This window comes from Hippopotamus amphibius, chromosome 4 (assembly GCF_030028045.1).
Source record: "Hippopotamus amphibius kiboko isolate mHipAmp2 chromosome 4, mHipAmp2.hap2, whole genome shotgun sequence".
In the NCBI taxonomy this organism is placed as follows: domain Eukaryota; kingdom Metazoa; phylum Chordata; class Mammalia; order Artiodactyla; family Hippopotamidae; genus Hippopotamus; species Hippopotamus amphibius.
In genome coordinates, this window is record NC_080189.1 from 4,664,630 (window position 1) to 4,690,407 (window position 25,778).

At 41.9% G+C, this 25,778-nt stretch overlaps 1 protein-coding gene across 8 annotated transcripts in view; it reads right to left on the bottom strand.

Annotated features, from left to right (window-relative positions):
• ACTR3B (actin related protein 3B) overlaps positions 1 to 25,439 on the bottom strand; it is a 70,280-nt gene extending 44,841 nt beyond the window's left edge. For 3 of the 8 annotated variants that reach the window (XM_057731893.1, XM_057731891.1, XM_057731894.1), the window contains exons 1-2: positions 25,297 to 25,439; positions 5,493 to 5,548 (exon numbers count right to left, since the gene is read on the bottom strand). In XM_057731893.1, the coding sequence (XP_057587876.1) occupies positions 5,493 to 5,548; positions 25,297 to 25,340 (100 nt within the window). In that variant the 5' untranslated portion in view covers positions 25,341 to 25,439. Of the gene's footprint in view, positions 1 to 4,894; positions 4,987 to 5,492; positions 5,549 to 25,228; positions 25,247 to 25,296 lie in introns of those variants that run through there. The other 5 variants (XM_057731892.1, XM_057731895.1, XM_057731905.1 and 2 more) reach the window with 5 other exon arrangements.
• Positions 25,440 to 25,778: the final 339 nt, after the last annotated feature.

Sequence of the window (25,778 nt, forward strand, 5' to 3'; positions counted from 1 at the left end):
TCATAATCTTAAAAAAAATTTTAAAACCTCTTAGTAAACCAGGAATACAAGGGCACCTGAAAAAGAATTTCCACAAAAGCCTACAGCAATCACAAGTGAAACACTAAAATCACTCTTTTTAAAGTCAGGAAGACAAAAGCACCTGCTATCCTCAGTTCTAGTCAATGACAGAAGTTCTAGTCAATGACAGAAGTTCTAGCCAATGCGGCCAGGTCAAGAAAAAAAAATGAAATATTGGGGTTGGAAGAGACAAAATAACCATTATTTGCAGCTAATACAACAGCCTGCATACAAAAAAGAACCTGTAACCTATCAGAACAAAAAAGACAGGGCAGCAAGACTGCTGGATTCAAAAACAACTTTAAAAACTCAGCAGCATTCCTACTATGCTGGCAACAACTAATTAGAAAATTTAATTTTAAAAAAATTCACTACAGCAAAAAAACATAGATACCTAAAAGTAAACATGGCAAAAGGTATGTATGAGCTTTTTAAAGAATACTGCAAAACATTACTGAAAAACATAAGAGACATGAATAAACAGTAAAACACATACACCATATTCATGAATAGGAATATTCAATTCATAAAAATATCATTTTTCCCTACGTAATCTACAAATTTAATGTGTCTCTAATCAAAATCCCATTATAATTTTTCATTGACCTTAAACTGATTCTAAAATTTATGATAAAGAGTAAGGGCCTAAGCAAGAGGCACATGAAAAGCTGCTCAACATCATTAATTATTAGAGAAATGCAAATCAAAACGACAATGAGGTATCAGCTCACACCGGTTAGAATGGGCATCATCAGAAAATTGACAAACAGTAAATGCTGGAGAGGGTGTGGAGAAAAGGGAACCCTCTTGCGCTGTTGGTGGGAATGTAAATTGATACAGCCACTATGGAAAACAGTATGGAGGTTCCTTGCAAAACTAAAAATAGAGTTACCATATGACCCAGCAATCCCACTCCTGGGCATATACCCAGAGAACACCATCATTCAAAAAGACACATGCACTCCAATGTTCACTGAAGCACTTTTTACAATGGCCAGGACATAGAAGCAACCTAAATGTCCACCAACAGATGAATGGATAAAGAAGATGTGGTACATATATACAATGGAATATTACTCAGCTGTAAAAAGCAATGAAACTGTGACATTTGTAGAGACACGGATGGACCTAGAGACTGTCATACAGAGTGACGTGAGTCAGAAAGAGAAAAACAAATATTGTATATTAACACATATATGTGGACTATAGAAAAATGGTACAAATCAACCAGTTTGCAAGGCAGAAATAGAGACCCAGATGTAGAGAACAAACATATGGACACCAAGTGGGGAAAGCAGGAAGGGTTGGGAGGGGATGAACTGGGAGATTGGGATGCCAAATTGTACAATCTAAATATATGCAGTTTATTGTCTGTTAACTGTACCTCAATAAAAGTTCTTAAAGAAAAAAGAGTAAGGGCCTAAGAATAGCCAAGGTTATTCTACGAAAGAAAAAGAAGGAACCAGACCTACTGGATATAAAGAGGCGTGCCAAAATAATAGTATTTAAGATAGTGTGAATTTGGAACAGAGATAAACAAATGCATGAATGAAACAAAATAAAAACACCAGAAATATTCCCAGCCATCCCTGGTGCCTCAATATGATTGAAGAGGCACTCACTCTTCAATAAACGGTGCTGGGATGACTAGCCTTCCATTTGGAAAACAAATAAAATTAACTCTCTCCCACACCATATTTAAAAAACTAACTTAAAATTTTCTTAGAAGAAAATACAGAAAGTCTTTATGACTTTAGACTACAAATGCATTTTTAATAGAAACAAATTATTAAAAAAAGGTAAGAGTGAAAAATTGAACTATGTGAAATTTTTAAACTTTTAGATTTAAAAATAATTTTAAAAAGATGTCATAAAATAGAAGATATTTACAAGAAATTAGTATTCAAAGTATACACAGAGTTTCTGTAACCCCATGAAAAAGATTTAAAAATGCCATAAAAAAATGGGCAAAGATACAAAGAGACAATGAAAGGTGCTCAACCCTCTTAGTAATGAGAGAAATACAAACTTACAGAATGAGACACCATTTCACATTCATTAGACTGGCAAAAATTTAAGTCAAACAAGATCAAATGCTGTCAAGGATGTGCAGAACCAGAAACTCCCATCCACTGCTGAGGGGCGTTTAAATCAGTACAAGCGACCGGAAAAAGCCTTCTGACAATGCCTGGCAAGGCTGAAGAGGTGCACACCTAAGTCATGAAACACGCCCATTTCTCACACTTCCTCTTGGGAAACAAGCACAAGTGGGTACGAAGATACTTACTGTATCATTCTGTACCACAGAGAAATAACTGGAAAATGCCCAAATGTTACAGATTCGCAGATTAGAATTCTGATCTAGATCTGTATATGGCAACACTGATACATCTTAACAACATAACAGTGAGGGTTTAAAAAAACAATGCAGGACTTTACAGTATGATTATCATTTTGGAAATGTTTAAATTCACAAAACAATACTACATATTGTCACTGTATCCTCTATCTGTAACGTGAGGATGAAGCGTGGACTGGATACAGCAAACATCCAGCAGAGGAAGGAGAGCAGGGAAGGATGGAGGAGCAAGGGGCTGGCGCTCACTCTGGTGCATGTCTGTATTATGCATCTACAAGACGCAGTCGTGTTAACATTTGTTCATTCCAGGTGGTGGGTAAATGGGTCTTTGTCATATTATCTTCTTTTCTCTCTCTTTTTTTTCTGCCCAAATAAAGATTTTTAAAGACATTCAAAAACAAAAACATCCCTGGGTTCAATCTCTGTCTCCAGTCTAGACCCTTCCCCAGAGCATCAAACCTTTTACCCAGTTGCCTCCAGGTCCTTCACACCTGAACTCTTCACACATGACCTGTCTAAAACGTACTTACTTTCTCCTGACCCCTCCCACATCCTGCTTCTTTGGATGTGATCACCACTTATACATTCCTCTGCCTGAAACTTTTCAATGACTCTCAACATTCTCCAACAGCTTGAAAAAGAAAACAAAAAAAAAGGTAGAGAAAATCTTTCTTCAGACAATCAAGCAAATTCTGCACAGAAGCTCAAATAAATGAGATACAAGCAGAGCTGCCCTGGTGGAGCAGGACGGGGCCCGGCGCCACTCTAGTCTGGGACAAGGCCCCTGAGGGAGCCTCGGAAACAACATGAAGACTCCTGGTTTGCAAAATAAAATGACAATTTCTTACTACGACAAGCACCGGCCCTTCTCCATGTTCCCAGCCAGCTCTCCCTCTACACACTGCCTGGGGTGTGCCTCCCCGCTGTGTCCATCAGAGCCAGAAAGCCCTGTTCCGGTACTCTCCACACACACACACACACACACACACACACACACTCCACCTTCTCTCTTTGGAAGCCACTCTGCATCTTGAACTTTCACCTTGAGAACAGAGCCTCTGTAACCAGAAACAGGGTTCAGCTCCCAGGACTGCACGGAGCAGCAGGCCAGCTGCCCAAGGTACCCGAGGCCTTCTGTCCACCTGTCCCAGCACACTCCCTTCTGCCCAAACACCTCACATTGTTTCTCGGGTCTTCTCTATCTTTTGCCACAAACTCAGCCAACAATGTAACTCTTCCTTTGCTCCCACCGCAACATTTTTCTTTCCAGCTTCTGCCACTGCTCTTCTGACAGCACCAATCCGAGAGCTGCCGCGCCTTCTGACAGTGCATGAGATTCTGCTAAGAGCTGACTTCAATGTCCCTCTCTTAGTGATGACAGGTGAAGTGGGGCAGCAAACTGAATGCTGCTAACAGCTGTATTAAAGCAAGAGGTGCAAGGTCAGCCTCTTAGAGCTGCTGCACTTAACAAGGTTAAAACTTACCTGCTTTGAAAAATCAGAAAGTCCAATTCCAATCAGCATGCAATGATCCAGTTCTTTGGCATTCACAATAATAAAATTCACAAAAGACGGATCTATCCTACACAATGCCAACTGTTACAGACTGAAGTGTGTCCCCTTAAAATTCCTATGTTGAAGCCCTAAGCCGCAGCGTGGCTGTATTTGGAGATGGGACCTCTCAGGTTAAACGAGGTCCTAAGAGTAGGGCCTCAATTCCACAGGACTGGTGTCCCTATAGAAAGAGGAAGAGACACCAGTGGTCTCCCTCTCAGCCATGCACAGAAAAAGGCCACCATGTGAGGACACAGTGAGAAGGTGCCACCTGCAAGCCAAGGAGAGAGGCCTCACCAGAAACCAATCCCGACGGCACCTGGATCTTGGACTTCAAGCCCCTATTCCTGTGATAAAATTAATTTCTGTTGGTTGAGACATCCAGTCTACGGTATTTTGTTATGTCAGCCCTAGCAAACGAACACACCGAATTATGAATCTAAAAGGAGAACGAAGCAGACCCATCACGCCTGCCGTCGAGGGCGCCCCGTCACAGTAACCAAGGGTTTAGCCCTAGAAAACCAAATTCACCATCAGTTATCAGCAAGCAAGGACCTGGGATGAGGTGAAGTAAAGGTTATCAAGGACTCTGGGCACACTTCCTAGTGATCTGAATACCTATAACTGCCAGAAAGGCCTTAGTCTCCCTTGGGCAAATGCTAACTAATGACTAAGCTCCTTCCCCAGCTCTGCTAGGTGTCCACGTTGCACACTGGCCACAGAGCCTGTTATTCAAATGTCCCTGAGCCCGTAACAGGCTACAATTTCTAAGATCACAGCTTATCTTACCAGGGCCACATTTAGGAGCAGAACTTCATTTCATTCTTGACTGACATACCTGACTCTTTGGTAAACGGTCTCCAAATAATAACCCAGAAGGTAAACAGTTTCAGAGAAGAATTCTACCATGTAGACAACTGACCTGACCTTGTGGTCTCCTGTGAATAAAAGAGTGGGCAGGATGCACTCTGGCCAAAATATGAGGACGTTTCTTCCCTTCGCATGCTCTACTGACTAAAATTTAAACAAAAGCAGAATATTTCTGAACACAATAAAAGTCATCAGGCCTCTCATTTCAAAAAAAAAAAAAAAGTCTTTTAATAGAGTGAAGAGTGTAATACAATAGATAGTCCAACAAAGTGCTAAGTTAATAAAACTGTACTTATTTAAAATTACAAATTAACCTTAAGGGACAGGTATACTTCTTGCAAGCAGCTCCGACATGCATAACTGAATGAAGGCCCTGCCAACCACCCAAGCTGAAACTCCAATGACTGTGACAAAGGACTGTATCAGAAGAGAGTCAAAGGACTAGAGAGTTGGGGGGTTTAGGTGATGGCCACAGCCGACAGCAATACTCAGCAGCCAGGTGTCAAAATAAATAACTCCCCAGTAACCAGAATAACCATCCAAAAGAAGACAGTGAGTAAATTAATATCACTTGAAAAACAGAACTAGAATGCTCAGGACAGTTATGAGAAACACAATCCATTACAAACCGAGGGTGGAGCTTTACTTACATGAAGGAATAATGAACTGTGGCTCAGTGTTGCCTGCGTAGCCAAGCTTGGTATACCTAAAAGCACAAAGTCATCAACACATGTTTAGACAGTAATACTCTCCTCTATATCCCATTAATGTCTTTTATTATAAGCTCTGCAAGTCCTAAAATTTCAAGATTCGAAACACTCCCATGAAATTAAAAAAAAAAAAAAAAAAAACTTGTCATGACTAAGAATCAAAGACTAATTTCAGATAAGCAAGCAGTTACAAAAATGTAAATTATGCTTGTTTCTACTGGAAAAATTCTTGCACACACATATTAACACATGAATTACATTTGTGTATCCCTAATAATTTTTAAGGTGCTTTTTATACTCTTTTTATCTTTACAAAAATCCTACCCTACAAAGAAAGCAAATATTATCCCTGTTTTGCAGATGAGAAAAATGAGGCACTGAGAAGTTAACTAAGCTGCCCAAAGCCAAACAGCTAGCGAGCAGAAAAAGAACCCAAATCTAAAGATGCAGGTTCTAATTCCAGAGCTGCCTCTCAGAAAAGTATCCTTACTTCCCAAATTTCATGAACTTTTAGGAGGGTTAGGAAATTATATAATTTTCTTAAAATGTCATGGCATATGTCTAGAAAAGCTACTGCCACCTCCTGAGAATATCTGACAGAAGCGTCTCTTTTTCATCTCATTTCAGAACGAGCCCATTTTCTGTCAAGATACTCTTCATGATGGATTCCAAAAGCCTTCACTAAAACGAATGCCAAAATACTACTATCTGTTCCAAAAACATGTGCTTATCTCCTAAATATAAAAAAAAAAAGTGGGGTGGAGACCACCCCACGGAACCATCTGCTGGAGATGCAACCCTGGAAAGACTCCCGAGCACCCCCTTCCTCAGCAGGCCCTCTGTACCGAGCGGTCAGGTCTGGATGAGGAGCCATCACTCTGCAGTAAGGCTCACAAGGAATAAAAACACTTCTAGCAGTGCTGAAAGCAACTTTATTAACTCTGCTAGTTTACAAATTATTTCAAGATGCTTTATTCTAAATTTTTGATGTGATTAATACATTCCAAATTCTAATAAATTAATTTTATGATTTTTAAACGTATTTTACCTATAGGCTAATTTTACTATTTTTTGAACACACAGTAAATAAATAAGGTTTAGGGAGACAAAAAAAGCAAGTCAGCTCCACTTAAATCATGCCTTTCTGCTCAGTCTCCAAGGAACTAAGGTCTTGGTGTCACAAGAGTTCGGGCAAGGCCAGGTCCTGAGACCCAGCAGGCCCTACAAGGAGTTCTGAAAAGACCAGACCCATCTGAGGGTACTCCCAAGTTCTACCCAAGTATGCAAACCAAGTGGACCCATGAGTTCTTGACTCCAGGGCTCGTCAGACCCAAAAGGAGAGTTCACAGCCAACCCAGAGCCCAGGGGCTTTCCAGAAGGAAGGCAATATATACTGAACTTTAAGAATTCCAGATCATCCCCAACTGAACCATTTTTCTGGAAGTAAATTTCAAATAACCAATATAAATATAGTGAATTGCTGACCCAAGGCTAAAGAAGTCCAGAGAAGCTAACAAGCAGCCCAGAAATCAGTACAAGCAGTACACTGTGCCCGAGCCTGTGCTTGTAACAGGCCACACATCCCACCCCCCCACCCCCCCCGTACTTAAAGAAATCCACCTTCCCACATTGTTAGATTATAAACTGCAGGGTGATCAGAACAGGGTCCTTCTTCTTGACTGTATCTCCATCCCGGCACTGTCGTGGCTGTGGCTGACACTCCATTAATGTCTGCGGAAGGAGTTCTCACCAGGGGTGAGGGAAGGCAATCAAGGCCCAGCTGCTGGGGAAGGAGCCAGCGTGTGAGAGTGGGGGACGTGGACAGTCAGGAAAATAACATGGTGGGACAAGGAAAGACCAAAGACGTGGTCTAACACAACGTCTCACTTACACTTGGTTCTATGTAATAGGGTTATTAAAAAAAAAAAAAACCTGAAACAAATATTAATACCATTGACCCTCTTGAACAACACACGTTTGAACTGCGTGGGCCCACTTACACATGGATTTTTCCAATAGATACACAAAAATGTATGTGTAGAAGACCGTGTGCAAGACTTGTATTGAACTGGACAGCCTATCCTTACTCAGGCACAAGGTAAGTGATAGCTAGTATAAAATTAATAATGAATCAACTATACAATAAATTAAAAAAATTTAAAAATAAAATAAAAATAGATAAAATTAATAATGTGTTTGTTTTCTTACTTTGCTTCCAAAGAATTACAGTATGACCCCCCCCCCCATCTCTCCCTCCTTCCCTCCTTCTCTGCCACCCTGCCCCCCACCCCGTCTCACTCTCTCTCCTCCCTAACCAGTAACTGGAGAACCTGCAGATCAGTCTATCACCACAGGTAAGTGGTAGTGTTTAAAATGCAACAACACTTCCAATACTGCATTATGAATATGACTGTAACACTGTTTGCCACAAAAATTCTGTAACAATCCATCAGTGTATAGGCTGAGCTACCAAGAAGCAGCTGTATCGATTACACTAGGTTTCCATCCAACTGCTGCCTTTTTTGTTATTAATGCGTGAAATGCATTGTAAATATTAATTTCTTTTTCACATTTTCTTTTCATTTTTGCTGTCTAGTGTTAGGAGCATATATAACACCTACAGTGTTTTGTATTATATAACACTGATGTAGGTACTGACAGCTGATTCATCGTGTAAACAGATGATGTAAACTTATGGCATCAATAAATACAGTACAGTGCTGTAAATGTATTTTCTCTCTCTCATGATTCTCTTAACAACACTTTCTCTAGCTTACTTTAAGAATATAGTATATAATACACACAACAAAATATGCATTAATCAACCATTTTTGTTGTCAATAAGGTCCACAGTTGGCTATTAATAATTAAGTTTTGGGGAAGTCTAAAGTTACACACGAATTTTCAACTGTGGGGTGAGGGTCAGTGCCCCTCACCCCACTGTTGTTCAAGGGTCAGTTGTATAGTAAAATGCGGACACTATTAAAATTAGGCACTAAGTATCATTCACGTCTGCTACCTTACTTTTGGTATTTCTGAAAGGTAACAGAGTGTACTGCACTGGTTGTGACCATGCACTCTGGCACCAGACTGCCTGAGTCCAAATCCCAGCTCCACTGTTTGCCAGATGTGTAACTACACATATCTCAGTTTCCCCATCTGTTAAGAGGATCATAATACAACCGACTTCCTAGGGTCAGTGAGTTAATACATTAAATAGATAAATACAACAAGCGCTACAATAGTGCTAGCTACATGCGTTAGCTATTTCTTACCATTATTTTCCGGTAAGTTTGAAATATTTTCTAATTTAAATTTTTGAAAAGTTTTTTAAAACACAGAATGTTCTGTGTCCCAAGTCGTATTACTCAGTCCTTCTGCTATGCCCACTCTAACCACCACAGACACACTAATTTGTGAAGTGATGGAGATAAAATGCGTCACCAGTGAAACTGAAGATACCAGGTACCCTTCAACAGCCGCGTCTCACCTCCATCCCGAAGTTCTATGCCCTGAAATCATAAACAAGGCTGCAGAAATGGACAGCGGCCTTTTTAGGCCCACAGCTCTAAAATTCAACTCTAGACTGATGATGCCACTACCAAATGCCCCTCAGCAACAGCTGCTAGGGGGCTCAGATGCAGTCACCACGTTCTGAGACAGCACAGCCTCACAGGAGGCCTTCTGTCACAGAGTCACATGCATACCTTGCAGCAGTAACATTCCGCAAACAATGATCTTCATGACTGAGGCAAACTACCATTAAGCTATATTAACATTTGTAGGTACTAACACCTAACTATGAGGTCTTCCCTTCCCTTGCGAGCAGAACTGAAACCACTAAAAACACTGGCAAAAGCACAAATTACTCAGATCACTCTACGGTAATTTAATGTCTTTGAATTTTCCTGTGCTATTTTTTATACAGCATCAAATACACGTCAGGTTTTCTTACTTTGAATAACCACAACATAAGGAACATCAAACAATATTTTTAGGAGACATTCAAATTCTAAGTTTTAACAAAATCTTCATAAATACAGGTTCCTATGGAACCTCAACAAGACCCTGTTAAATGAGCGTTGTAAATACAGCAAACAAGTGCTCCTCCCAGGAGGACAAGCCAGTGCCAGACCCGCAGCCCCGTCACAGGTGATCTTACAATAGTGCAACTACACAAAGGACACAACCAAAACAAAACCCAACAAGTAAAACACAACTCTTCAACAGGGAAAGTGTTCAAGACACCATTTATGCGAACAAAGAAATATTCCAGCCAGTTTACTAGCTAGAAATTATGTAGCAGGCACATTGGAGGACACAGAGAGAAAGAGGAGGGGAAACATGGCCCTGGTCTTCAAAACGTTCCCCCAAACGTTCACAGACACAGAAAACAAACTTGTGATGACCAGAGGGGAAAGAGGGGGGAGGGATAATTTAGGAGTTTGGGATTAGTAGATACAAACTCCTTTATATAAAATAAACAAGGTCCTACTATATACATAGCACAGGGAACTATATTCAGTATCTTGTAACAATCTATAATGAAAAAGATATGAAAAAGAATATATATGTATAACTGAATCACTTTGCTGTACATCAGAAACGAATACAAGACTGTAAATCAACTATACTTCAACTAAAAAAAAAGAAAAATGTAATGTAAAAATAAATAAATGAAAACCAGGCAATAAATGATGTGAATTACATTTTTTTAAAAAATGGTCACCTGTTAGAAACCTGATCTCAGGTTGAGTTTTTCATGGTAGCCATGGCCCACGTTATCTGGCAGGTGAGTTTAAGATCATCTGGGCAGGCATCTAGAAAGAAAGTACCAAACCTGGCTGATCAGATCACCTGGGAAGCTTCTGAAAATACAGATTCCCAGGGACTGTCCCAGAATCCCAGAGGAGCCTGGGCTTCCATATTCTAAACATGCCCTGCCCCTCCCCCGCCACGGCTATGCTGCTCAACAGTCCCGGAATCACTGACTAAACCACAGCACGTGCGATCACCTGTGAATTTTCATGTAATGCAAGCTCCCCATCCTCCTGCTCACATCCCCACAAAACCAACTACCACACTACCAAACAGCTGTACCCATAATGCTGAAGTTTAACACTGGTTAGAGGCTCAGAAGAAAGGACTCAGATGTACCTAGTTTGTCTTATTATTTGTAACACTGGGTGTTTAAGTATTCTATGGGGAAAAACGTAGGAAATGCTTTTCAATGCAAACTACTTATGTAATTAAGGTGTGCTGAAAAAAATCTAGCAGTGGGGAAAAACTAGCTCAAAACAGAAACAGTTAATCCTCAGGAAGAGATTAATGGAGGTGGGGGGGGGGGGGGAACCTTTCAAACCAAAAGATAGTGAAAAACCAGAAGCATTCCTACTGAAGTCAGGATGAAGTTGAGGAGACCCACCACCAGTGCTCTCACTTAACATTGTTTTGGAGGAACCAGATAAGACAAATCACAAAGAACTAAATAAAAGGGACAGTACTGGGAAGGAGGAGACAAAATTTATTTGTAGATCATAATTACAGACCTGGAATATTGAAGGAAATTAGGTGAAAAACTAAAAGCAATAAGGAATTCAGTAAGATGGCCAGTTAGTCAATGAAGGGACAGAAATCAGCAACTTTCCCACCAGTAACAAGTGAGGATACACACTGGATGAGAAGACCCCATTCACAACGGCAACAACGCAGAATATTACGCTTGAGAATGCACCACACAATGTGAAGAACTCTCCATACACAAGGAGAAACACCTTACTCACACAGGAGGAGTCAACAGTTTTAAAAGAAACATCACATATCACTAAACTCACCTGTAAATTTAATGCAAAACCATTCAAAAGCTGAGCCAATACTGAAGAAGGTGGTAATAAATTATACACGAGTGTTATTAAAATGCTGAAGTCTCATAATAGATTTTCACATTATTCATCAACATTATAAATGTATATACCATATTATCCAAATAGTTTTAAATGCATACACCCTACTGTCCAAATAGCACATTTCTAGGAATTTACCCCACAGAAGCACTTTACAAGCATAAAAAGATATGCACAAAAAAATGTTCTCTACAGCATTATAACAGCAAAACAACAAAAGAACTGGATACACTCAAATGCCATTAATAGAGGATAAGTTAAATAAATTATATTGCAATCACTCAATAAAATGCTACACGACCAACAAAAATGACACAGACTTATGTTATTGGCCATAGATAAAATGTGAAAATAGCGGCACTAAAAAACCAATGGGTCAACGATGAAACCAAAGAGGAAATTAAAAAATACCTTGAGACAAATGACAATGAAAACACAATCATACACAATCTACGAGATGCAGCAAAAGCAGTTCTTAGAGCGAAGTTCATAGTGAAAATAGTTGCAAAACAGTATATATTCATACTGTGAGGGAGTTAATGGGGCCCACAGAGCTGGGTTCAAAGCACAGCACTAACTCTGTGACTTTAGGAGTAAATTAATCTCTCCTACTTCAGTTTCTTCATTGGTACAAGGTGAGTAATAACATCCCTACCTCGATGTTAAATGCTACCATTCCTGGAAAATACCTCCTAATTCAAAAAGTAAAAGGATGTCATAGACGATAACTTTATTTTAACACTGAGTGTTATCCGATGTGTTCTCGTGATCTGTATTTCTTCCATGAATTGTCCTTTGATAATTTTTCTACTAGACTTTTGGTATCTTATCAATTCGTGTAAACTCTTACATACCAAGGATATGAATGCTTGCTCCTATATATTACTAATTTTTCACTCTGTTTACTTTCAGTTATACATTTTCTGAAATATAACTGTTTAAACAATTTAGGTGATCAAATCTACCAATTATTTTCCTGAAGAATTTCCTTTGCAGTTTCTACTTTGAAAGTCCCTCCCTACATTAAAATTTTTTATCATTTCTCTTCCAGCTCTATGTACATCTGATGTACCTGTTACACGAAGAGATACATCAATCAGATTTTCCCAAATGTGTACGTAAAGAATTAAGATCCACAACTTTTATATTAAAAGGTTTTGGTGTTGTTTATTTGAACACCGTCTTCCCACAGGACAGCCAGCACGGTGGAGGCAAGCATCATCCTCAAAAATACATGAAGTATGCTTGCAGACTGCCAGCCACATGCGCAAACCCAGTGCCACCTTCCACGCGTCCCCTGACCTGAGACCTTTCCTCATAGGGAAATCAGGACAGAAGATACGGAAACAGAATCGACAGCTGCAAAAAGCAAGACCAAGAGTTACAACTCTGCCTGTTAACCAAACATGTCTTCACAGTTCAAACTTCCAAACTCTAAAAAGGTACCTATAAAAAGCCTCATTCCTTGGGCTTCCTAGGTGGCGCAGTGGTTAAGAATCTGCCTGCCAATACAGAGGTCACGGGTTCGATCCCAGCTCCAGGAAGATCCCACATGCCACGGAGCAACTAAGCCCGTGTGCCAAAAAAAAAAAAAAAAAAAGCCTCATTCCCACTCCTACACCCATCTACCCCATCGTACTTTCCACCCTATTCTCCTGTATCCTCCAAGTCTCCTTCTGTAAATACAGTATACCCTTATGTGCCCTAAACATTTTAAGAGGCCCCTGTGCAAAGCTTCTTCCTCTCCTCTTTTTAAAGGCCCCTCTCCCCACAGCAGTAACTGCCTGCAATGGGGAGGATTAATCTGACAACTGTCAACTCAACATACTTATATATATTCCTCCTACAACCATGTGTCTAGAGCAGAAGGTGACAGAGTAAGCTCAATTAATTTATGGTTGAAAGTGGAAATGTCACATCTTAAAACAGTGTTTTTGAAACTGAATCCTGCAGGAGATTTTTTTGACTGAGACCCCTTATGAGGTCCAGCCTCAAACCCCAAGCTCCAACCAGAACAGCTCTACCCCCTAAGATGCTCTGTTTTTTAAAAAAGTGACTACACTGCCTCAGAATATGATTTTTTTCATCTTTATTGGAGTATAATTGCTTTACAATGTACAACAAAGTGAATCAGCCATATTTATACATATATACCCATATCCCCTCCCTCTTGAGACTCCGTCCCACCCTCCCTATCCCACCACTCTAGGCTGTCACAAAGCATCAAGTTGATCTCCCTGTGCTCTGTAGCAGCTTCCCATTAGCTATTTATTTTACATTTGGTAGTATATATATGTAAATGCTGCTCTCTCACTTCATCCCAGCTTCCTCTTCCCACCCACTCTCCCTGCACAGGCCCCCCCCCCCCCCCGCAGTGTTCTCAAGTCCATTCTCTAGGTATTGGTCTTTATTCTTCCCCTGCTGAGTTCATCAGTACCACTTTTTCCTAGATTCCATATATATGCATTAGAATATGGTATTTGTTTTTCTCTGACTTACTTCACTCTATGTGACAGACCATAGGTGCACCCACCTCATTGTAAATAACTCAATTTCATTCCTTTTTATGGCTGAGTAATACTCTGTTGTATATATATACCACATCTTTATCCATTCATCTGTTGATGGACGTTTAGGTTGCTTCCATGTCCTGGCTATTGTTAATAGTGCTGCAATGAACATTGTGGTACATGTATCTTTTTGGATTATGGTTTTCTCCAAGTATATGCCCAGGAGTGGGACTGCTGGGTCATATGGTAGTTCCATTTTTAGTTTTTTGAGGAATCTCCATACTGTTTTCCATAGCAGCTGTACCAATTTACATTCCCACCAACAGTGCAGGGTTCCCTTTTCTCCACACCCTTTTCAGCATTTATTGTTTCTAGATTTTTTGATGATGGCCATTCTGACCAGTGTGAGGTGATACCTCATTGTGGTTTTAACTTGCATTTCTCTAATGATTAGTGATGTTGAGCAGCTTTTCATATGTTTGTTGGCAATCTGTATGTCTTCCTTGGTGAAATATTTAGATCTTCTGCCCATTTTTGGATTGGGTTATTTTTTTGATATTGAGCTGCATGAGCTGCTTGTGTATTTGAGATTAATCCTTTGTTAGCAGCTTCATTTACAAATATTTTCTCCCATTCTAAGGTATGGGAAGACATTCAGGAACCTTTCTGAAACCTTGAAAATGTTAAAGTATGTGGGCCGAGCGATGGGATTCAAAATGTCCTGCTTGCGCAGTGGAGGAGCTGAGGGTGAGGGGCATGGAGACTAATATCACCCTGTTTGGCCCTGAAGGATGGCTGGTTAGCCAAAGACGGGTAAGATTCCTCAGAGGAGGAACAACCTAAGACAGGCACAGCCGCAGAGGGGCCAACAGGGGTGGTGCATAGAGCCTTCCTTATATCACCGTTTGGCCCTGAAGGATGACTGGTTAGCCAGAGACGGGTAAGATTCCTCAAGGGAGGAACAACCTAAGACAGGCACAGTCGCAGAGGGGCCAACAGGGGTGGGGCACAGACCCCTAATATCTGAGAGAGGTCTCCTGCCCCCAGGGCTGTTTTGCTCTCCAGGCCCAGCTCAAATCCACACCTGCTCAACTCGGACCCAGGAAGCAAACAAAGATAATTGCCTCAGTCATGTGAGGCCTTTGATTGTTTATGGGTGTAACCTGAAAATGTGAGCCCACGAACTCAATAAAAGCAACGTGGGATGAGTCAGCAGGGCTCTTGATCCTAGAGGTCTTGAGCCGCCCCCCCCCCCCCCCCCCCCCCCCCCGGTCCCACTTTTCTCTTCTGTCTGTGTCTTCTTCAAGCTTGCAGCACCCGTCACTCACCTCGAGTCGCCGAGCTGGTCTCGGCACTAAGGGTTGTCTTTTTTGTCATGTTTATGGTCTCCTTTGCTGTGCAAAAGCTTTTAAGTTTCATTAGGCCCTATTTGTTTATTTTTGTTTTTATTTCCATTATTCTAGGAGGTGGCTCAAAAAGGATCCTGCTGTGGTTTATGTCATAGAGTGATCTATGTTTTCCTCTAAGAGTTTTATAGTGTCTGGCCTTACATTTAGGTCTTTAATCCATTTTGAGTTTATTTTTGTGTATGGTGTAAGGGAGTGTTCTAATTTCATTCTTTTACATGTAGCTGTCCAGTTTTCCCAGCACCATTTATTGAAGAGGCTGTCTTTTCTCCATTTTATGTTCTTGCCTTCTTTGTCATAGATTAGTTGACCACAGTCTATCTCTGGGCTTTCTATCCTGTTCCACTGATCTATATTTCTGTTTTGTGCCAGTACCATATTGTCTTGATTACTGTAGCTTTGTAGTGTAGTCTGAAGTCAGAGACTCTGATTCCTCCAGCTCCATTTTTTTTTCTTTCTCAAGATTGCTTTGGCTATTCAGGGTCTTTTGTGTTTCCATACAAATTATAAAATATGATTTTGATAAAACTAAAATTGGTCCCAGATTCTAATTGTAGAGCTCTAAATAATATACACTCCCCACACTGTACACTGTAAATTAATACCTGATCGAGTTCTTCAAATGTTTCTTGGGTTGTCACGATACAAAAGGGCAGTCTCTGTTCATAGAGCAGTTAAATATGTAAGTTCAAATTTATTATTTTATCTAAGTCTAATACCCTACTTTTCTTTTTCTCTACTTGATTGTAGATCTCACCTTAGCCTATATAGCTGTGCATTTCTCCTGCTACGGCAGCCTTCTCTGCTCTGCGGCTGGTAAATATAAGATCATGACACGTGGCCTCTCTGTGGCTTTGGGGTATTATCAAGTGAACTCGGACTTCCAGGGGAAAATGGAATTTTACTGTTTCCTGAAGCCCTACTAAAACCAAAGCAAAATGACTTCTTTAAGATATATAAACCACAACAACAGGGAGAAAAAAAGAGAAGGCAACAGCAAAATTCTGGCCCTGGATGGCAGAGGATCAGCAGTAAGTGGCTTTGGAGGTATAGGAAAACCAGCAGTGGGCAAAGCTGAGAACCAGCCCAACACACCCCGGGCCCTGAAAGGCCCAGGAATGGGTAGCCACACAGGTACCTGTGGAACCAGGACTGAAGGGCCCAAAATACAGGGCTAAGGTGATACTGCCCCACACCTCGGGGCAACCGCTCTTCCCTGACCCCCGTGTTCCCACAAGCTGACTCTGGAGAGTGCAGCACAAAGGGCCTTCAGGCTCCAAGTCACCTGGCATGGGTGAATCCAGGAATCATTCTGAAAATTACTTCACTGAATACAGAAAAAAGCTGACAGCTGAGACACCTTCTCCCATGCCCTTCTCTGCCCCCAACTCAGCTCTCAAACTCAAGCACCCAGACCTGACCCTCCAAGCAGACAATCAGAAGTATATTCTCTGGGGAAACTAACCAGCTCAGAAGGAAAGATCCAAAGACCATAAGACCAGGAGATTTCCCAACAAATGACCCTCCTATATCACCCCTGGTGAAGCCCAAACTCAAGAAGCCAAACCTACACATGCAAGCTCTCAATAAGGCAGCAAGAACTTTCCTAAAGCAGGAAGAAATAAACAAGAAACACGCTAGTGATGGGAGCACTTAACACACTATTCTCAGTCAAAGACAGAGTAAGTGGACAAAGAAACTGGCAGACCTAAACATCATTAATAAGATAGCTCATATACATATATGCCAAACTCTGAGCACACCAAAGAGAACACACCTCTTTTCAAGTACATACAGAACATTCACACAATTGACCGTATCTCAGACTCTGAAGTCTAAAGAACAGAATATAAACAGCACTCTGACAATGGAATATTACTCAGCTATAAAAAGGGATGAGATGGAGCTATATGTAATGAGGTGGATAGAACTACAATCTGCCATACATAGTGAAGTAAGTCAGAAAGAGAAGGACAAATATTGTATGCTAACTCACATATACAGAATCTAAAAATGGTACTGATGAACTCAGTGACAAGAACAAGGATGCAGATACAGAGAATGGACTGGAGAACTCGAGGTATGGGAGGGGGCAGGGGGTGAAGGGGAAACTGAGACGAAGCGAGAGAGTAGCACAGACATATATATACTACCAACTGTAAAATAGTGGGAAGTTGTTGTATAACAAAGGGAGCCCAACTTGAGGATGGAAGATGCCTTAGAGGACTGGGGCGGGGAGGGTGGGGGGGACTCGACAGGGTGGGGGGGGAGTCAAGGAAGGGAGGGAATACGGGGATATGTGTATAAAAACAGATGATTGAACCTGGTGTACCCCCAAAAAAATAAAAAAATAAAAAAAGAAGAAAAAAAAAAGAGATGAAAAGAGAAAACAAGAGTTAAAAATAAGCCAGGGGAGAGAGAGACGGTAGAAGAAAGATTACTCTTAGAAATGCTTCTTACAACAAGTAGTTATACAGCTAGAGGATCTATAAGAACCAAATATTCCAAAATGTTAACATTATGTATTCATGGGTGGTGGGATTGCATAATTTCTCATTTCTTTTCTCTTTTGAAACCTTGTTAACTTTTTCCAAATAAATATTCATTATTTGTGTAAAAAAAAAAAAAAGAAAAACAGCACTCTGACCATAATGTACTAAAACTAGAATTAAAAACAAAATCAAAAAACAAAAAGGCCCTTTTACCTGAAAACTTTAAAATGTGCTAGTATAGAAATATTGAGTTAAGAGGGAAATTCAAAAGAAAAATACAGAAATTTCTTGAAAATGATCATGAGAAACTACACCTAAATCCCTGTATGTAAGGGATTCATATAAAGACATAACAGCCGAAATTTTACAGTATTAAATACCTTTTCAATATAAAGAGAACATTAAAATGAACTTAATACCCAACTCAAAAGCAAAAAAAAAAAAAAGCAGAAGAAAGATAAAAGTAGAAATAAATGAGTCAAAACACAGAAAAATAATAGAACCAGTAAGTAAACCCCAAAGCTTATCATTTAAAAAAAAGATCTGCAAAAACAGGCACATCATTAGGTAAGCCATGAAGAAAAAAAGGATGAAAACAAAACAGATAAATCTGAGTGACAAAGGGAAAAACAGCCATAAAAACACAGATTTTTAAACATCATGAGGAACTTCCCAGTTGGTGCAATGGTTAAGAATCTGCCTGTCAATGCAAGGGACACGGGTTCAATCCCTGGTCCGGGAAGATCCCACATGCCGAGGAGCAACTAAGCCTGTGCGCCACAATACTGAGCCCTCGTGCTACAACTAGTGAAGCCCACATGCCTAGAGCCCATGCTCCGCAACAAGAGAAGCCACCAAAATGAGAAGCCCGCGCACCACATCGAAGAGTAGCCCCCACTCGCCACAACTAGAGAAAGCCTGTGCACAGCAACAAAGACCCAACACAGCCAATAAAATTAATTTTAAAAAATCATGAGACTGCTACATACATAAATTTGAAAAATCTAGATGAAATAGAATTTTTTTAAGACAAATACAGCACACCAAAATTGATTCCACTCAAGATGGGAAGTCTAACCAGCCTCAGAAGAAATATGGAGTAGCAGCAGGACTCTTCTCTCAAGAAAGCACTAAGCTCAGACAACTTCACTGGGGAATTCTCCCAAGACCTCAAAACTCGGACAACCCCAAAATTACTTACACTATTCCAGAGCATAGAAAAAGAAAGAAAACTTCAATTGTTTTATGAAGAGAGTGTAACACTGATCCCGAAATCTGACAGTGCACCAGAACACTAAACTATAACTCATACTAATACTGATGCAAAAATCTAAATAAAATATTAACAGAATCTACCTACACATTAAAAAAATAATGCGTCATGATCACATGGGGATTATTACAGAATACAAGAGTGGTTCAATATTAGGAAATCTACCACATTAACTGCCTAAGGAAGAAAACCACACGTTCCATTTATGATAAAGAAGCTATACAACATGCAACACTCATTCATGTTACAACATTCCAAAATACAGCAGTTGACAGATACTCTTAACATATACGCGTATATGTGTCTAAGTATGTACACACACACAGCAGCCCAAAAGCCAGCATCTTACTTATTTCAGAAACACCAGAAACTATTCCACTGAAGTACAGAACAACGGGATACTGCCCACTAACTCCACTCCTGTGTAACATTATTCGGAGGCAATGGCCATGGCCACTGCAGTGTGTCAAAAAGAAAAAGCAATTAGAGCTCCTAAAAATGGAAAAGAAGAGGGAAAACAATCTCTATTTGTCAATGACAAATTCTGTATCTGGAAAACCCTAAAGATCAAGGGACAAATTCCTACACACAATAAGAGCGTTTCGTAAAGTAACAGATGACAAAATTAACACAAAAACTAACAGCCTTAATATACTGAAGAAAAAACACAAAATATTTTTCTATGTACAACAGAAAGAGAAAACACTGTTTACAATAGCCAAAAATAAAATCACATAGCTAGGTGATTAACAAGAAATCTACCTGAGGTAAACACAATATTCCTACAAGACACAAAACAGACTTGAACTAATGGAAAGAATATACCATGTTCTTTGATGGGAAGACAATATCATAAATATAACAGTCCTCATTAACTTATAAGTTCGATACAATCCAAGTAAAAACTCCATCAACAGTTTTCCCCATGGAACTAGAAAAGCTGATTACAAAGTCCATTTGGAGAAACAACAAACAAGAATAGACTGGAAAACACTTTAAAAAAAAAAACAAAACAGAGGTGGGCAGGGGAGGCCAGCCCCATCGGATATGAAGTCACTCTAAAGCTTCAATAGTTTAAACTTTGTGGTGATGCCCTATGAACTAGTCAGATTAATGCATATGAAAAAAAATCCAGAAGTAAACACAACCGCACAGACAAATGCAGCACACAACAAAGGCAGTATCTTCAAGCATTGTGGTTTTTTCCATAAATGAGGCTGAAATAAACGGGACAGCCAAAAGGAAAAAAGCCAGAATTGGCTCCAGCTGGGTCCCGTCCTCATACAATAGCCCAGGATAAATTTCAAGTGGAATAGAGATTTAAATGAAAAAATGAAACCATTACATTTATAATATAAAAATCTGGGAATGGGGGAAAGAAACTTGTCATAACCATGATTCAAAATCCAAAAACAGTAAGGAAAAGGTAAATCTGATTGCTCTGAAAGAAAAAAATCTTTGCATGGCAAAAGACAAATGATACGCAAGGAAAATGTATTTGCAACTTATATCACAAAGGGTTAATACCTCTATGTGCAGAAAAGAGTTAACAGGCCTCAGACTGCTCTCCTAAGGAAGGTGAGCTTGTAAGCTAGGCCTCTGGCTGGCATCTGGGAACTGAGGTTTCGGAAGGGTTCCCACCATTCCCCAGATGACAAGAGTGGTTCATGGCACTTAAATCGTGCAAATACAGCGTATGCTGAACACAGGCTTTCCCTCTGGGACTCTGGAATTCTGGTGTGTGCTAGGCAGAAGGTACCGTGACCAGTCCCCAGTGAAAATGTTGGGCACGGAGTCCCTAGCGAGCTTCTCCAGTAAACAAGGTTTCACACGTGTGTCACAAGCGGCTGTGATTAAGCATCTGTGTGACTCCACGGAGAAAGGACTCTGGACACTTGCTCCTGGCTTCCCCCAGACTCTGTCCTACGGGCCTTTTCCTTGGCTGTTTTTGCTTTTACCTTTTCACCACCATCCTGTGATTGTTCCTAGCAAATCACTGAATCTGGGGGTGGTCTGTGGGATCCTCAACACACCCCACTCCATAAAGAGCTTCTAAAAATAAAGAAGCAAAAGACCAAAAACCCACAGAAAAGCTGGCTAGAGAAATGAAGAGACAGAAAACAGAAACGCAAATGCCTCTTCACCATTATGAAACGATGCTCAACTTCCCACATAATAATATAAGAAATTCAAATTAAAACTACAATAAGATATCATTTCCTACCTCCTAAATTGGTAAACACTTTTTAATTTGGCAGTTACTGTTGGTGAGTCTGTAACAAGCTGTAGGCACTCTGTGAAGACACACACCAGCAATGAGTGCGATTTGACACTGTCTAGCAAAATTACACATGCACTTATCCTCTGACCCAGAAATCCCACTTCTAGAAACCTCTCTCAGAGATGCTCCAGCCAAAAATGCAAAAGGACAAATGCACTGCACTGGCTATGCTGCAGTCTTTTGACAGTAACAAAATGCTCAAGAATGATGGGGACGTGTCTAAAGAACACCAGAAACAGCCTGAAGAGGCTTCTGCTGGCCACATCTGGACAATTTAAGCATCAAAACAAATAATGGCGATAAGAAACAATAATCCACTGAGTACAGTAAGACTGACATTTAACTCTTTGAACAAGATAAGAACCCACACAGGTGATAAATGAATAAGGGGGAGCCACAGAAAAGCACATCCTTAAAGTGTTAACAATAAATGCAGGTAATACTAGAGTTTAAAAAAAAAAACCCACAATTTTGCAACCATCACTCTAATAATCAATCAGAACAAGAATCACCAACAACAGATACTAAAACTAATGGGTGAAAGTTTAAGGAAGAATAGGGTATTTGCATAATCTCATAATCTCTCTCCACAAATGACATTAACCACAAAGGGGAAAACATTAACCGTACAGTGGAGAAGTCTAGTGGACACCACCGTACCCACATAATCCAAGTGACTGTCACCAACTGTCTTCAGCCTTCTGGTAGGATAAATGAGTTCTGGGGAGCTTACAGGCACACAGCGATTATAGTTAATAATACTGTTTCACATACTTGAAAGTTGCCAAGACAAGCAGATCTTAAATGTTCCCGCCCCCCCCCCCAAAAAAAGAAAAAGTACTCACATGACGGATGTAATATGATAATCATTTTGCAATATATAAATGTACCAAATCAACACATTGTAACCTTAAACCTATGCAGTGTTATGTGTCAATTACATCTCAATAAGGCTGGAGGGGGGAAGCCTCCTGATGCGATGCACTGAGGAGCTCTGACATCACTTATGTGGTACTCCTGACAAAAAAGCACACCCTGTATCTGTCGTAAGAAAGCACCAGACAAGCCTAAATGGAGCAACATCATCCATGACAACTGACGGCCAAAATGTCGACGTCTTGACAGACAGAAAAAAGGCTAAGGACCTGGCCCAATGGAAGGAGACTAACATCAAGCAAACACGGTGCAGCATGAGGGCAGAGGGCTCAGAGGCATAATGGGACCGCTCACGGGATCCAGGCTGCACAGTAGACAACACTGATGCAAAACAGTAAATTTTCTGGTTTTGGTCTGTGATTATATGAGAGGTCTTTCTTAAAGGATACACTTGGTATAAAGTATCTTGGTATAAAACAGCATGATGTCTGCAACTTACAAACAGTTCAGAAAAATAATAATGTGTATAGTATCTAGAGAACAATAAAGCAAACGTTAATAGTTGGTAAGCTGGATGGAGAATGTAGAGCAGGTTTTTTGGTTCTCGTACTGCAGTAGATCTGACATTTTTCAAGATAAGTTTAAAACTACAAAAATCTTCAAAAATACAAAAAGTTCAGTTAAGAGAAGTAAGACTAGAATTTGTGGGATATTCTCTGAACAGTATGCAGCCTAGTAATTCACTTAAGTAAATGATGCTTCATCTTCCCAGCAAGCAGAGCTGTGGTCCGTGTTCGCCTGGCCCCCAGCACACCTGTGCTCACTGAGCTGGTCTCGGGGCTAATTAGAGGATGCCAGGCTCCCAGGATGAAATTTATTTGCTATAAAAAAAAAATACTATTTAGTACACTGTCTACTCAATCATTAATGTCCACCACGTAAAATTCAGTGTGAATCTTTCTGTTGGAATCTAGTACTACAAAAAGCTTTCTCACCTGAGAAACAGGTATTTCTCTTCCTTCCTGATGACAGGAATTACATAACTGATGATGACTCTCTTATAATTTTGTCAGACAGGAAGACTAAGGCCAAATGTGAGGCCAGCTGGCTGCACCACAGGTCTACAGTTTAGGACGACTCCCCAGGCCCATTCTTTTCCTCTGTCCTAGTTATTTTTAACTGTATTTTACCCCTTTTTATCGTATTTTGAGGTAAAAGTCAATCCAAAAATCACTTAGCTCTATGGGAAATATAAGAGCTACTAACATGCTTAAATAAACTCAGGCTCTTCCAGGCTGCTCCTTCCGGCCGCACACTGGATGCTGGAAATTCATGGTTATCCACCGTTGCTTCCACAACAGCATATGTTCACGTGAAACCCACTTGGGAAAATTCCCAGCCACTGTTCCTAAGTCCTGACACCAAAGCCTACGACAACTTGAAGACAATAACATAACTGGGCCATGAAACTAAGATATTCTGAAGTTACAACTCCAAGTGAGATACCACCTACCTCAAAAGGTCAAAACTGAGCACCACATTTTAGATATTTATAGCAAGAATGATGAGTAAGGCCCCCAGCTTACTAATATTAAAGGTATGACAAATCCTGTGCGCACATTTTATTGCTTCTACGAAGAAATGCTTGGTATTTCAATAGTTTTACAAGACCAAGACCACGAAAACAAAAAATCTCACCACGTGCAAAGGTGAGAATGAAACGCTCTTTCACCTGCTGCCTTCACTCTTGACACAACCAGACCCCAGGTGGGTGTGGGGTGACACTGGTCTGTAGGAGGAGGGGTTGCATAAGGAAACCAACAAGGTGGGGGAGGTGTTATCAATACGGGTTGGGGCTTGGGTTTGGGGTTTTGGGTAGCAAAACAACTTCTAAAATAAAGAGCCCCCAAACTTCTGGTACACTGTGTATTTCAAAAAGGAAAATTAGCACAAGCAAAGAGGCAGTTTTTCCCAGCCTGTAACCACTGCCGGCAAAAGGAAAAAACACTCTGTAGGAGACGGGCTGTAGCAAATTAAAGAAGACACCCCCACAAGGTTGCCAAGGAAACTAAACCAAGTGCATTCTTCTACAGAAAAGAATGAAGGCTAAGGTGAACATGCCATGGAATGTCTTGTGGCAAAAATGAATAAAATCCCATCCTGAAACATCCTGAAGAGACTGATTTTACTTCCAGGCTGTTGCATGAAGCACTTCAGCTGCAGGGCAAGCAGGCAGGCCTGAGTGTGTACACCCCCAGCTAGCCGGGGCTCGGGGAGCACCTTCCTAGGATCGGCGAAGCCTGGGCCGCTGCAAGCACAGGACATCTGCTCAGGCTTCTTCTGCGTTATCTCCACAACACAGAGAGACGCACTCACACCCCAAAGTAATGGGAGATAAAAACTATACCACAAGCGGGCTTTCCCAAATTGAGACGTGCTGTTTTTCAAAATGGGGTCTTTTCCACATTTTTTTCTTTTTCAGTGACAAGGCAACTCTACGCAAACTGAAGCAAGCGCTCAGCCCGAGAGCCGTCCCCTCCTGGAGGACAGCAGGACGGGCTGCACTTGACCGGCGCCGACGCGGCGGATGGAGCTGAAAACCTCCGCGAGGACGCGACGGGGCACCGTCGGCAGGGAGAAGCGGCGCGGCCTCGGGGCCCCACAACGAGGGCCCCTTCTCGGGCCGGGAACAGGCAGGGGCGCCGGCGGGCGGGCGGGCGTGCAGAGGGCCAGCCCCGGCAGCGGGGCCGCGGCCGCGCGCCCCAAGGCGGGCGCCCCGGGAGGCGGAGGACCCGGGCAGCCCCGGCCGAGCGCGGAGGGCAGGCGGGAGGCGAGGCGGGCCGGGCCGGGCCGGCCTCCGCCCCCGGTTCTCTCCGCGGCTAGGGCAGGGGGCCCCCGCGGGCGGGCGGGGAGGAAGGGGGCCGGGCGCCCGCACCTGCGCCGGGGTCGGCCGCGACGCGGGCCCGGGGCCGCAGCGGGGCGGGGGGCGCCCGCCGCTCTTACCCGGTGCCGCAGTCCACCACGCAGGGAGGCAGCGAGCCCGCCATGCTCGGCGCGGGCGGCCCGGGACGCCCCGCCGCCGACCGCTCGCCCCGCGCCGCCCGCTCCCGGGAGCCTCCGCAGCGCCGCCGCCGGGAGCCCGGATGCTCGCCTCCGCCCCCGTGACGCCGCTCCCGGCCGACCAATCACGGCGCGGGCGCTCCCCGGGCCCCGCCCCCTCCCCGCCCCCTTCCGCCATCTTTAGTGCTGGCGTTGGGGCCTCGTTGCCCGTCCGTCTGGCCTTGCTGTTAGGAGACGGCGGGCTGTGTTTAACTGGCTCACGGTGAACGGGACCCTGTGTCCGAAGCCTGACTCCATCTCATCATTTAAGTGTCCGTTCAGATGTCATCTTCTTAGGGAAGTTGTCTCTGATCACCCGCTAGGTGCCCCCTTGCACCTTACTCTCTATCTCGGCAGTCTATTGCTTTCATTCACAACATTTGCAG